The following is a 12,832-nucleotide window of genomic DNA, read 5'->3' as shown; positions in this document are numbered from 1 at the left end:
CACACACACAGACATGCACACACACGCACGCACACACACACACACACACACACACAGACATGCACACACACGCACACACACGCATACACGCACGTACACACACACACGCGCACACACACACACACACACACACACACACACACAGACATGCACACACACACACACACACACACACACACACACACACACACACACACCACACACACACACACACAGACATGCACACACACGCACACACACGCATACACACACGTACACACACACACGCGCACACACACACACACACACAGACATGCACACACATGCACGCACACACACACACACACGCATGCACACACACACACACACGCGCATACACGCACGTACACACACACACACACACACACACACACACACAGGCACGCACACACACACACACACACACAAACAAATAGTTGCACACAATCCATCATCTCTTCCTCACTTTGATTCCTTTAAGCGGGTGGGGACTCCATCCATCTCAATCTAATTACTCATGTGTCTGTATTGTAGTTCGCATTTCAATTTGAGAGGGTTTATCCACAAGGAGCGGGAAGATGGTCTAAAACCAATTTATTCACAAGTCTAATTAAGCAGTGCCTGCATTTCGCTCTTCAGTGCTGCGCCCACAGTTAAATGGCAAGGACTTAAACAAACAAGCTGTAAATAAATCAACCCTTCCTTCTACATTGTCACAGCGATAGAATAAAGGCTGCCATCTTTATAACCTGATTACATGGCTTTTCATTTAGTGAGGGTCAGTGTGTTGTAATGCTTTTTCAAAGCTATCCACTTTGTTTGACTTTGACGTGATTACAGAATGGTTTGGAGAATGGCCGAGTCCTCGCAGGCAGTGAGCTGGACACTCATGAAAGCCAGTGGAAGGTATTGTTCCGTTACCGCTGGAACCTTTGCATTGTTGCTGTCCTGAACAGTTTCATTTAGCTTTAACATTCAATTGGCTGAAATTCTTCAGTCAAATGGTTTTTGCTACAGAAATACTGAAGGTCTGTGGTTCATAACCTGAGTGAAGATAGACAAGAACATGTAGATAAGATCGATCTGATCTTGAATGGAGGTGATGAAAGCAAAAGTATTTGCTAATAATAATTAATAATAATAGTAATTATTACAGTTAACTAGCTTCATTTATGATAAATAAGCAGCCTCTGTAAATGAATCCGGACAGCGTGACTCTGATTACTTGTTTTGTTTTTTTTGATATTGAGAGGTTTTTAGGCCCAATAGAACCAAGACAAGACAATAAAAGCCGCCTTGACGTGATATTGAATTAGCTTAGCTACGTTGCTAAAGAGAAACGTTGGGTAGCTAACAGTAGTGTATAGTAGTAGAAAGTACTTTCATTAAGGTAAATATTTTAAATAATAAAAACACGACTAACTTTAAATAAAACAAACTTTACAGTGGTATAACTGGTTGCCATAACTACAGTAAATCAGATAATTACATTTCATTTCTTAGTGTCATTAGCAGGTTATTTCACAATAAGAGCTTACTAGTTCCCAGGTTGTCTGTTACTGTACCTTGACCTTCAGTTTCTGTTAATGGCTTCACATGTAGTTCATTGTATCTGTGTTGTTGTTTCAGCAATTCTAAAAACCAAATGGCCACAAAATGGGGAAAGTTAATTATTGAACTTTAAAAATGTATTTTTTTACCCAGCGAGCAACATTACAGCACTTCAAACGCTGGCTCTGCCATGAAACCATACCATCAACGTCAGTTTAACACTAGCTTTTTCCTTCTGGAGAGATGCAAGAACCGAGCTGAGACTTCTACCTGGTTTGTTGTTCCAAACATAATTATGCTTCACATCTCATGGATCATTAGACATGGCATGAAAATGGAGGATTTGTAATGGAGATTTTCTCAAGTGTGATAAAAATGCGATCTTCCACGTAAGATACTAGAAAGTGTAATGTTTCTATAAAAAGTGACTCACACACAGTCAATCTGTGTTTTCCCTGAGGAGCAGCTCTAGTTTCTACACACAGACACAGTAGATACCATATAATCATGAGTGTTATGACCAGAAAGGCGCAATAGAAAACAGTGTGTTGCCCTTTTTGTCTCCCGTTGGTTTTTAGGGTGCGATCCCTCACAAGGACGATCTGTTTGTGTGTGTGTAGGGCAGTGATGTGGATTATGAGTCAGTGTTTGCTCCATGCCATGGAGCGGGGGGGTTCAGTTCAGGAACCCACTCCTGTTGTGTTGTGAAGATAAAGACTTCCACAGGCGCTAATGAGTTCTTCAGCTCCATCTTTGTTTCCAGTCCTAATCAGACCTGACGGGTCACCATGCAGTGTGTGTGTGTGTGTGTGTGTGTGTGTGTGTGTGTGTGTGTGTGTGTGTGTGTGTGTGTGTGTGTGTGTGTTTCTTTGTCAACCATATGAACAAACTGATTTAGTTTAATCAGGTTTGTTTTGTTTAATGGAAGGACATTTCATCAGTGTTGCAGGTAATTGGTGCTTGATAGTGGATTACAGTCATCATGGTTAAACTCTCCATGTTACATCTCACACTTTAGGCATCTTCTCCGTGATGTGAGCCGGGTATCGAACCCGTTGTTAGTCGTTCCCTTCTTCATGTGAGCTGTAGCTGTAAGGTTAGGTTTTCTTCTATCATTGTACTGTACTTACAGTATTAACAGTATTAACCTGCTTAGCTCTTGCTTCAAAGAGCGGTTCTGATACATTTATCGCAATGCTGACGCTGGTGATTCACCCTACATTCAAGTCACAGGACATCATGGGTTAATGATGTCTTCTGTATATCGATGAACATATTGGCATATATGTTGAACATATTGGTTTAATAGAGACATAAAGAGGACAAGCAGAGTTGTGTGTGTGTTTCCTGCTCCAGGGGTCGGAGCACACACCCAGCGCTGGCTGTGAAGCAGCCGCGTCCTGGGCCGGTGCCACCGTCTGAGCGCTGATCCGATGTGTGGCTGTGGATGCGGCAGGTCAGAGCCGCCGCCGCTCCTCTGGACGGATAATGGAGCCGTCCTGCGAGTCCAGTGAGGCCCATTACCCCGAACCTGTCAGGGTGATGAGCTGCCAGTTCAGCTCAGCCCACTGCAGACATGCACTAGTTACAGACTGGTAGAACACAAAGAACGGTGTCTGATCATCCTGCTGTGTCCCTACACTCACTTTGGACTGATGAAGTCTTTTCTTAACTCCCTTGTTTCCTGTGCATTTCATCCCTGGCGCCTCCCGCTGCATGTTTACCTTTTATCTCTGAGCCCCGTTCACCTGTTCTGTACTAAAGCAGTCTCCTCCTTGCGTGAAGCTGTCTCTTCTGTGTTTTTAACATTCAGGGGACATTGTTTTTAGTGTTTCTGAACTGATTGGTTGTTAGTTTGGTAACAATCAGTAAAGGCAGTGACATTACTGGGAACACATTCAGCATCGTGGCCCTGTCGGATATAAAAGAAAGCTGGAGCTCAGTTATATATATATATTTGACACTGATACACTAAAGATTTGATTTATTCACCCACTGTTAATCAATCATCATCACACAAACTGCCTCATCTGGTAAATGTCTCTACATGTCAGGGCTCTGTGTTGTATCTCATACAGTCTTTAAAGCCACTTCCTCTTAACCAACGCCAAAGAATGTTGATTCCAGCTCAGATGAACCTGTGATGATCGGTGCTTTTTGTCCTCGTTTCCTGTTGGACTTTGTTTGTACTTCCGGTTTGTTCCTATGTGCTTAGCTTCGTCTTCAGGTCACAGCTGTCATCAACCTGTCAATCAGCAGGGTATTTGACCATCAGTTCTCACCGTAGCTATGCTCTAGGCCTTGTATCCTGTACCTCGCCTGTATTTTGACCTGAAGACCCTGATTAAAACCCTTGAGTTCACTGGACTGTGTCTGTGCATGTGGGTCCGTCTGCGAAACCGGGACAGAACCATCTGGTATTAAAAGGAACGCAGCTTTATTAGGAGCTGTATTGATGATGAAGAAAATCCTAGCGGTGCTGTGTAAGTAAATCTGTGATCTTTAGGTTTATTTATTTCAACCTGACAGAGCTGAGGGTAAATTACCAGTATTCATATTATATTTCATTTATTTGTTTGTTTGCACTTTTGTCTTCTCTGAAACCGGTTGTCCACTTCATTGGTGGTGTCTCTAAACATTTTTATGTGAAAGGCTTCTTATGTGAAAGTGTTGATTCCATGTGGTAGTTTTAAATTTAGAGTCTGTTTAAAATCTTAAAAGGTAAAATGTTTTGTTAATTTGGGAAAAAAACGAGCCATGCTTTTGCAGCACAACAGACACATTTCTCTTTTCAAACCGCTTGAGCTGCAGGTGGACAATAGCCGCAAATGAGAAAATCACACACGTCCCTGAGAGATGGTCTGTTGATAGCAAAACAGAATTAGCTTGATTCTTTAAAGGCAGCCGTGATGGTGTGAACACCTGGAGTCCACAGAGAAGCACAATGGGCTCCGGTTCCAAACCGATGCTCAGCTCAGTTCAGCTCTGGACGTGTGCGTCCTGGAGAAGAGGCTTCACTGGACCGAGTCGATGCTCATAAGAGGCCTCAGCACCGGCCCTGGACAGTGTGTGTGTGTGTGTGTGTGTGTGTGTGTGTGTGTGTGTGTGTGTGTGTGTGTGTGTGTGTGTGTGTGTGTGTGTGTGTGTGTGTGTGTGTGTTTGTGTGTGTGTGTTTGTGTGTGCCGGCTCATGAGGTGAGTCTGGAAGGAACGCCTGGTGTCACACAGAGAACCAACATGTCTCCTTCCTCACTTCTCATTTAACTCATGGCCTCCAGTCAAAATGGCTGCGTCTCACTGTGGTAGAGTAGGAAGTCAATCTGACCAATTTAGTGGGTCACAGGAGACTTCTGCTCCTCTCTCTCTCCCTCTCTCTCCCTCCCTCCCCTCTCTCTCTCTCTCTCGCCCTCTCTCTCTCTCTCTCTCTCTCTCCCTCCCTCCCATCTCTCTCCCTCTCTCTCTCTCTCTCTCTCTCTCTCTCTCTCTCTCTCTCTCTCTCTCTCCCTGCCCCCCCCCCTCCCTCTCTCCAGCCATTTGTTTGCTTTGGACGGGGCAGCAGGAACGGCGAGCTGCGCCTGATCCCGCTGCGCTTTAATCACTCGCTTCAAAGGCTCTTGTGTTTCTGCCTTTTAGACGGCGGAGTGCAGGGAAATGAAGCTCTGCTCCACCTCGCCTGAACGTCTGTGCATCACGCCCAGACGAGACTCATATCTCTCCTCACCTTCACCGTCCTAGCTCCAGTCTGGCGACGCTCATGTTGGGTGTTTTTATTAAAAAATTGAATTTCATAAATAATATTATCAGCTGTAGCCAGACACGGAGCTCCCGGTTAATGTTCTTTGCTTTGTTGATTTCGGTCTGCTGGCAAACAGCAGCAATGCATTTGCATTTGCAAGGTTTTATCTGTTATTTCACCTTAAGTTCTTTTTACCTTTGTAGCTATTTGCAGTGCGGTGCTCTAACAAACAGATTAATCATGTATGAATAATGTAACATGCATCTCAGCCCATAGGCGTCTCGCTGCCACTGTATTCTGCTTGCTTTCAAGCATTTCTTTCAACCTTCTGATTATACCACACAATTATCAGGCAATTAAACTAACCTCATCAAAGATCTGGTTAAAGCAGAAATACTTGTTCTTGACTGAGAAAAAACGGGTTTCTCAAATAAATTATACACAGCGTTTATCATAAATTCCAATTTGAAGCTGATTAGATGATCCAGTCATCCAGCAGCTACTCAGTACTAGACCCAGTAGGTTCAGGTGCTGCCATCTTCAACAGCAAACAGCTCATCTTCCAGCCAGGCTTGTGTATTGCATTGCAGAATATTTTAACATGTAACCAGTATCTGCGAACTACACGCTCTCCTGTGAGCTGCAGCGTCTCACGAGGCTGTTGACATTCTCACCCGGCTGAATAATGCCTCGTTTGAGATATGAGATACAGCCGGAGTAAATGGTGGCCATCAAAGCAGCAGCAGTTCACCATTGTTCCACAGTAATGCGTAATTAGGGAAAAGTCAGGTGACGGGGCCAGATAAAGCACACAGTTACACACTGGGGTCTGCTGCTGCCTCGCACTGTAATTAAAGGTCCACAAAAGCTGTGGTGGGACATGCCTTCGCTGCATCCTCTGGCGGCATAACTGTCACCGATGGCAGGAAAAACCTATCCATGTCTGAGTCCCATTGGAAAATAGTAGCATCTCAGCGTGTGTCGTCCTTTGTGGCACAGATAAATGTTTATGTGTGTTCTCTCAAGTCCTACAATGTCAAATAATAGGCTTTCTCTCGCTCCCGTGTCTGGTCAGGGCCACGGCATCGCAGAGGCTTCATTGGGTTTTGCCCACAGCATATTATGTATGAATAAGTATTATATGGCTTTATTTAATAGTAGCAGGAATCGAGTGGGAGGAAGGTGATTCATGCAGCAAAGGTCCTGAAGCTGACTCCAAGCCTGGACGCTGACTCTGGAGAAGCCGCTGTGCTGCAGAGTGGAGATAGGACTGGATCTTTATTAAGACTGTTCTTTACAAACTAACAACCATGAATCAAAGCCAGATTATGCTGAAAGAAACTGTTTAATGTTAAAAAACGTCATTCAATTATTAATTGAAATGCTTTTCTAACTGCACGCTCACTACATAACCTGAGAAAAAGAGGACAAGGACAATCTTGTTTTTATGGAACAAATATTAGTTGTAATGAAACAAATGAACTCTGTATAACTGTAAATCTATTTAAAGAAGCAGAGCTAAACAACATTTTTCTGGTTGTAAATTGAGGTTCACAGAGAAATAGTGAGGATGAGAATGGCCAGAGATATTTAAAAAATCATTCTAAACCAAATTCATCTTCATCTATAAAGTGCTACAAAAACTCAGGTTTCTTGGCTGATTGGGAGCCTGCATCTTCTTTAGACACGCTTGTCCAGTTACACTGGGTGACACGCTTCTCCATGAGAGTTTGGGATTTAATCAGTTGTAATTTAGGCCTATTGAAGGCTTTAAATAAAAAGAATTAACCTAGTCTTGCAGATGCATTCAAAAACCTGAAACTGTCATCACAGACTAGAATCAAAAACAAATGAACAGGAATTAAACCTGGTTTCGACTGAGATTCAGAATCGTAATAATATGTCAGTACAATGTTACTGATTTGTTGGATTCCATGAAGAGGATGAGCGATGATGATGACGCAGTTGTTCCATATTATTGACAGAGATTCTGCTTTGTCTTCACAGGGGCTCATCAATAACTTCATTAGTCAGAGGCAAATTATTAAAAACAGTTAAGTTAAGCTAAATAAAAGTAGCCGTGCTTCTCAGTCATACAGTACAGACACATCAATGTAGAACAACTGATAAACCTGATGACTCTGATCACCTCTTGACCAGTTATAATATTGGGGCGCAGCATTGCTCCAGTTTGTTTCTTAGCTGGTTGGAGTGAGTATAGAGACTGTGCAGCTCAGTGTATATGCTTCACATTAGTTTTATATTCTGTATCTGTTTTTGATTTGTCATTTCATCGTCTACTGTAAGTTTCCTTCCCCAATAACAAGTTAAACTGTCTACTTCATTAAGCATTTTAAATTTAAAGCAGTCTGTTTGTTGCTGCAGCAGAGAAACTTATCGCTGTCGAAATTCATCCTTACGCATACGACAAAGTCAACTAGCAATGACTGATGACACAAATATCTACTGTAGAAGAACAAACAAGGCCACAGTTTTGTGTACAAAAACCTTGTGTACGATACAATTGAATGCTAATCTGGGTTTTACTTAGTTGACTACATGCTGTTGGTACAGTATGTAAGTACAGCATTTTTGGTTGTGATGGTGAGAATCAAATGGTGAATTGTGAATTCAGCAGCTGAAACTAGAAATATGGCAACTGACAACCTGTTATTAATCTTTAAATGAAGTTAATCTTTTTTTAACTCATTCACTTTGGTTTCAGAGCAAAGGCCTTTGGGAAAAGCCTCTGTGGCCTTTTTATGAAGTCGCCAAAGTGGTGCTGAGTGAATTAACAACCACAGTGTGGCTTTAACTTTTGAATCTAAATTTGTGTTGACCCCAGCGATGGCTGCAGAGTTGTTTAATGCTTTTTGAGCTAAAAGGACCTTTTCTCTTTGTTGGTGGCTCAATTATCTAACTGCTCTGTCTACGAGAGAAGCAGCCATTGTGGTCAGCAGCAAAAGCGGATAATACGCAGGGCATGGAAATGGGAGGATTATATGGACTAGGTTCAAAACGTGTTTATTGGTGGATATAATGATAGGATTTCCATCGCTGTCTCTGGCATTCGCTCCTTTAGACCCCTCTCATTGGATTCAGCAGAGCTTTTTCTTCCACATTTCTCCCTATTGTTGTTTCATTCCTACTGTCATTGTCTTACTCCGTGTACCTCCTCGATGTTCCTTCTTTCCATTTCCAGCCTTCCCATTTCTGTGTGCTGTAATGCACCAGACTCATCAGTCAGATATGAGGTGGTTTTGACTTTGTAACATAACAGAAATAGTCCCAAATTACCAACATGCACTGTGTAATGCAGCTCAAAATATCAGACCCGAATATGTGAGTTGATCATCAACTCTATGGAGCTTTTACACGGTGGTGCGGTGGGTAGCAGCAAGAAGGTTCTGGGTTCGATTCCCGGAGGCGGCCCTGGTGCCTTTCTGTGTGGAGTTTGCACGTTCTCCCCGTGTTTGCGTGGGTTCTCTCCGGGTTCTCCGGCTTCCTCCCACAGTCCAAAGACGTGCATTAGGTTGATTGGCTTCTCTCCATTGCCCGTAGGTGTGAGTGTGTGAGTGAATGGTTGTCTGTCTATGTGTTGCCCTGCGATGGACTGGCGACCTGTCCAGGGTGTACCCTGCCTCTCGCCCGTAGCCAGCTGGGATAGGCTCCAGCACCCCCGTGACCCCGCACTAGGGAGTAAGCGGTTAAGAAAATGGATGGATGGATGGAGCTTTTACTTGAATGGTAAGAATAGGACTCAAATATTGCAATATTAGCTTCTATCTAACTATTTCTACCAGATTTAAGTCTTACAGTAGCTCAGCTAGCTGTGGAGGTTATGCTGACATGTTCAGTGTACAGGGTATTTTTGTAAGATTTGTATTATGATCCAGAAATGACAAATAATGAGGCAACTGAGGGAGGATGTCATTCCATCTAATGGAGCATTATCATGTTTATTTTACTCACTTTGGTTTAGAACAGGCCTGAGAATGTGTTCAGCAAAGATTTCCTTCCTTTCCAGATTGCCATTATCACCTTAATCGTGTCTTCAGTGTCTGATTTGTGACAAACATACTAGAAGAAAATTGGGACGCTTTTCAATAAAACCATGTGCTGGGCTAGAAAATAGAGCACTCACTGTGAATTATCACACGAAGTAGATGCAACCTGGAGGAAAGAGACAGAAGAAGAGGCAGAGACTGAGACAGAGGCAGAGACGGAGGCATAGATGGAGGCATAGATGGAGGCAGATATGGAGGCAGAGACGAAGACAGAGACGGAGGCATAGATGGAGGCATAGATGGAGGCAGAGACTGAGACGAGGCAGAGGTGGAGGCAGGGATGGAGACGAAGGCAGAGGTGGAGGCAGGGATGGAGATGGAGGCAGAGATGGAGGCAGAGACAGAGGCAGAGGTGGAGGCAGAGACGGAGGCAGAGGCAGAGATGGAGGCAGAGACGGAGGCAGAGGTGGAGGCAGCCGAGATGAAGATGCTGAGGTTCTCCTTAGTGACGAGGTTGGACAGAATCAGGAACCAGCTCATCAGAGGACGGCTCACGGTGCCTGCTAGTAACAACAGAGGCCAGACTGAGGTTTAGCAGCATTAAAAGTAGTGTTTGGGTCCAAAAACAGCTTAATACAAAGAGGTGTGTGGCTGTTGAATGGTTCGAGTACAGTTTTTATGAATGGCTGCATGATCCGATATCCAGTTTGTGACCAGATCGTTTTCAGGCCTGCAGCACTCAAACACACACTGTTCTGGTCAGAGACAGGGGAGTAGAGGCCACATCAGGGCTCATTCCAGTTACCACACGTTTCAAGCCTGCTTTAAGGGTTCCTTTAAGGTTCTGAGGGTTCCTCTTAGCTCTGGGGTTCTAATGCTGACATCACACACAGACTGCTTGCACTTTCTTTGTTGTCTGGAGCACCAGCTGCTGCTAAATATCAAAGGTTACCAAAAGCAGCTGCAGTGACTCGTGCTGATCAGTTGGATCAGTCATTTTGCTGATGACGGCGCTTTTATATCACTGATTCCACACTTGAAGGGAGCTTTGTCTAATGTTATCATCCTAACGGAACACGTTTTGCTCTTTGTAGCTTGAAGGCATGAAGATAATCCTGTTGTGCTGCAGAGGAGTAAACAACATAGTGCTTTGCTTGAGGTTATATTATTTCTTTACATCTGCGCTTTGTATCAAAAGCAGCATATGATCAGTTCAACGTGACGCTAGAAGTGTTAAAGCTCCGTTGTCTTTTCTTTTCCCAGAACAAATAAAAAATGCAGATTTTGTGATTTTTGGACCTAGATTTATTCAGTCTGTTGAACTTGACAACTGAATGTTATGCTATGTTATACGTGGAGAAGTTAAGCATGGAATACAATTTCTCATGTCATGACTGTAGACTGTTGGTCTTTTTGTTATTCCTTTATTTCAAGCAATACATTTCACCAAAGCTGATTTATCAACAGCAGTTTCAGCTCCTTAGATGTAAAACCTCATGTCTTTCTCTGGTCTTGTTGCTCTGGTTTACTTTGAGCTCCCACAAACTCCTATCATATCCTCTACTCGCTAAAATGGGAACCTCCCTGGACCCCCCCCCCCCCCCCCCCCCCCGACCTCACCGCTACACAATGACGCCTCCTTTCTCCCAGTTGTACAGCAGGGTTTCTGTGTGAGCGTTCAGCTCGCGTTTCCTTTCACCTGCATCACATTGTGACCGCTGGTAAACACACATCCACTGACACGTCCAATTACAGCGAGCCACTTTCACGGCGCCACATGCAGGAAAAGCTTGCGAGGCTGCGTAGAACCAGCGCCTGAGCTTCTGTCTGAACCCAGACTGACTCCATCGGAGGTGCTTGTATCAGTCTTTGCCCCTCAGCCCGTTCCCCTGCTCTGTGTGGCTTTGGTACATGCATGTGTGTGGGAGTCCATTGTTCAGTATAATAAAGCTCAATGAAGGAGGATCTGCCTCGCTGACGGAGGGTCCCATTAACTCCCGCTCCCCATCCGTCACACGCCTCACATGCAGGTACAGAACATGGAGGTGATTTAATGGCCTCTGCAGCGCGTCAGACTGGACGGCATCGTGTTGCATTGAGCTGTAGCTGTGAGCTTCTGGGGGATCTGTCCTGAAGCATGCAGGAATACTGAGGAGGAGCGTTGCAGCCGACATGGCAGCAGCCCCGTGCCTTCTTTTCACCTAAGCTTATTGTTTTTGAACCTGTGAATGAGTGGATCCAGTAGAACCCGCCTCCGGCCTCCTGGTCCAGTGGGCCACATGCACACAATGCTGCACCGCTAATCTTATGGTGCTTGTGCTGTAACTGGACACACTGGACCTGGTGGTACAGTTGTGGGAGTTGCCCTTTGCTTTGCATATTAATATTAGTATTGTTGTTTGTTTGTTTTCAGCAGAATACTGTAGCTTAATGATATTATTATCAAAGTATTATTATTGTTTGGTTGTTAGTTGAACTTTTCCTAGCTTCCACCACGCTGTATACGCTACGTATAAGCCGTAGACATACTGGACAATATTAATAATAACAGGTAACCATTTGTTACCTTTTTGAAGTAACAGCAGTCTGCACACTGTTCGTTCTCTCCCTCAGCCTCATGTTCCTGTATGTTACGACAACTCCCACATGTGTGTTAGTACTTTTTGAAGTTCAGTTTAATTCAGATCAGGTGACTGTGGTCACGTGATGTCATGTGATGCAGCCACCAGCGTGTGGGGTCACTTTCCTGCTGGATGACAGGATTAATGAGAAGGTCAGCAACAGTGTCACCGGCCAAGCACGGGCACAACAACAGTCCTGCACCATTATCACAGTAGGAACGCAGCCATGACGAGTACCTGGAGACACTCACTGAGAGGCTGCAGTCTGTTACGCAGTCTCAGCATAAAACCACTGATGGTATAAAACACAAGCCCAAGCTCCTGGAACCTGTCAGTGTTTTCATGTAACCAAATGTCAGACCTTTACTGTAGCAGTACATGCTACATGTCAGCTTCAACAGTCTTTATTGCAAACAAATAGTTAAGGTTGTTTTGCTTTTTCAAAGTAGGCCTAGAAGTGTGTGACTGATGGACAGGCTGTCAAATGGCCACTGCTCAACTGTTCTTCGGTTCATTTTTCTTATAAAAGCAGTTTGCAACTGCAACTCCATGTAAACTCATCTGCATGTCCACCTGTGGGTTCACTTCTAATAACTGTGTGTCTGTCGCTTGTGTCTCTTTCAGCTCGGCAGATGAGAAGTTTCGGTGGAATAACCAAGGTAATACTCATTCTAGTCTTGTGTTGAGTGTTAATATTGTGTTACATGATAAAATACATTGATAAGCCTCTTATACGACCTGGAGTAAAGATTCTCACTGCACTGTTTTCTTGGTTTGTGGTGCCAGATGGGAAGTGGTTTTCATTAAAGCCCACCAGAATCACTGAATGAATCCAATCCAAACACTTCACTGGGCATCACAACGTCCTTTACAGGACTTCAGCTGGAAAGACTGAGACAATGGCCCTGGCCTCTGCATTGT

The 12,832-nt window shown here is 44.1% G+C and overlaps 1 protein-coding gene across 6 annotated transcripts in view; it reads left to right on the top strand.

The window, feature by feature from the left end:
• Positions 1-12,832, top strand: part of LOC114844665 (catenin delta-2-like) — an 83,918-nt gene that overhangs the window by 39,101 nt on the left and 31,985 nt on the right. For all 6 annotated transcript variants that reach the window (XM_041068094.2, XM_041068091.2, XM_041068093.2 and 3 more), the window contains one exon: positions 12,536-12,570. In XM_041068094.2, the coding sequence (XP_040924028.1) occupies positions 12,536-12,570 (35 nt within the window). The remainder of the gene's footprint in view (positions 1-12,535; positions 12,571-12,832) is intronic.

The sequence above is a fragment of the Betta splendens genome, chromosome 17, assembly GCF_900634795.4.
Source record: "Betta splendens chromosome 17, fBetSpl5.4, whole genome shotgun sequence".
Classification (NCBI taxonomy): domain Eukaryota; kingdom Metazoa; phylum Chordata; class Actinopteri; order Anabantiformes; family Osphronemidae; genus Betta; species Betta splendens.
The sequence above is the reverse complement of the archived record's forward strand: the minus strand, read 5'-3'. Positions and strand labels throughout refer to the sequence as shown.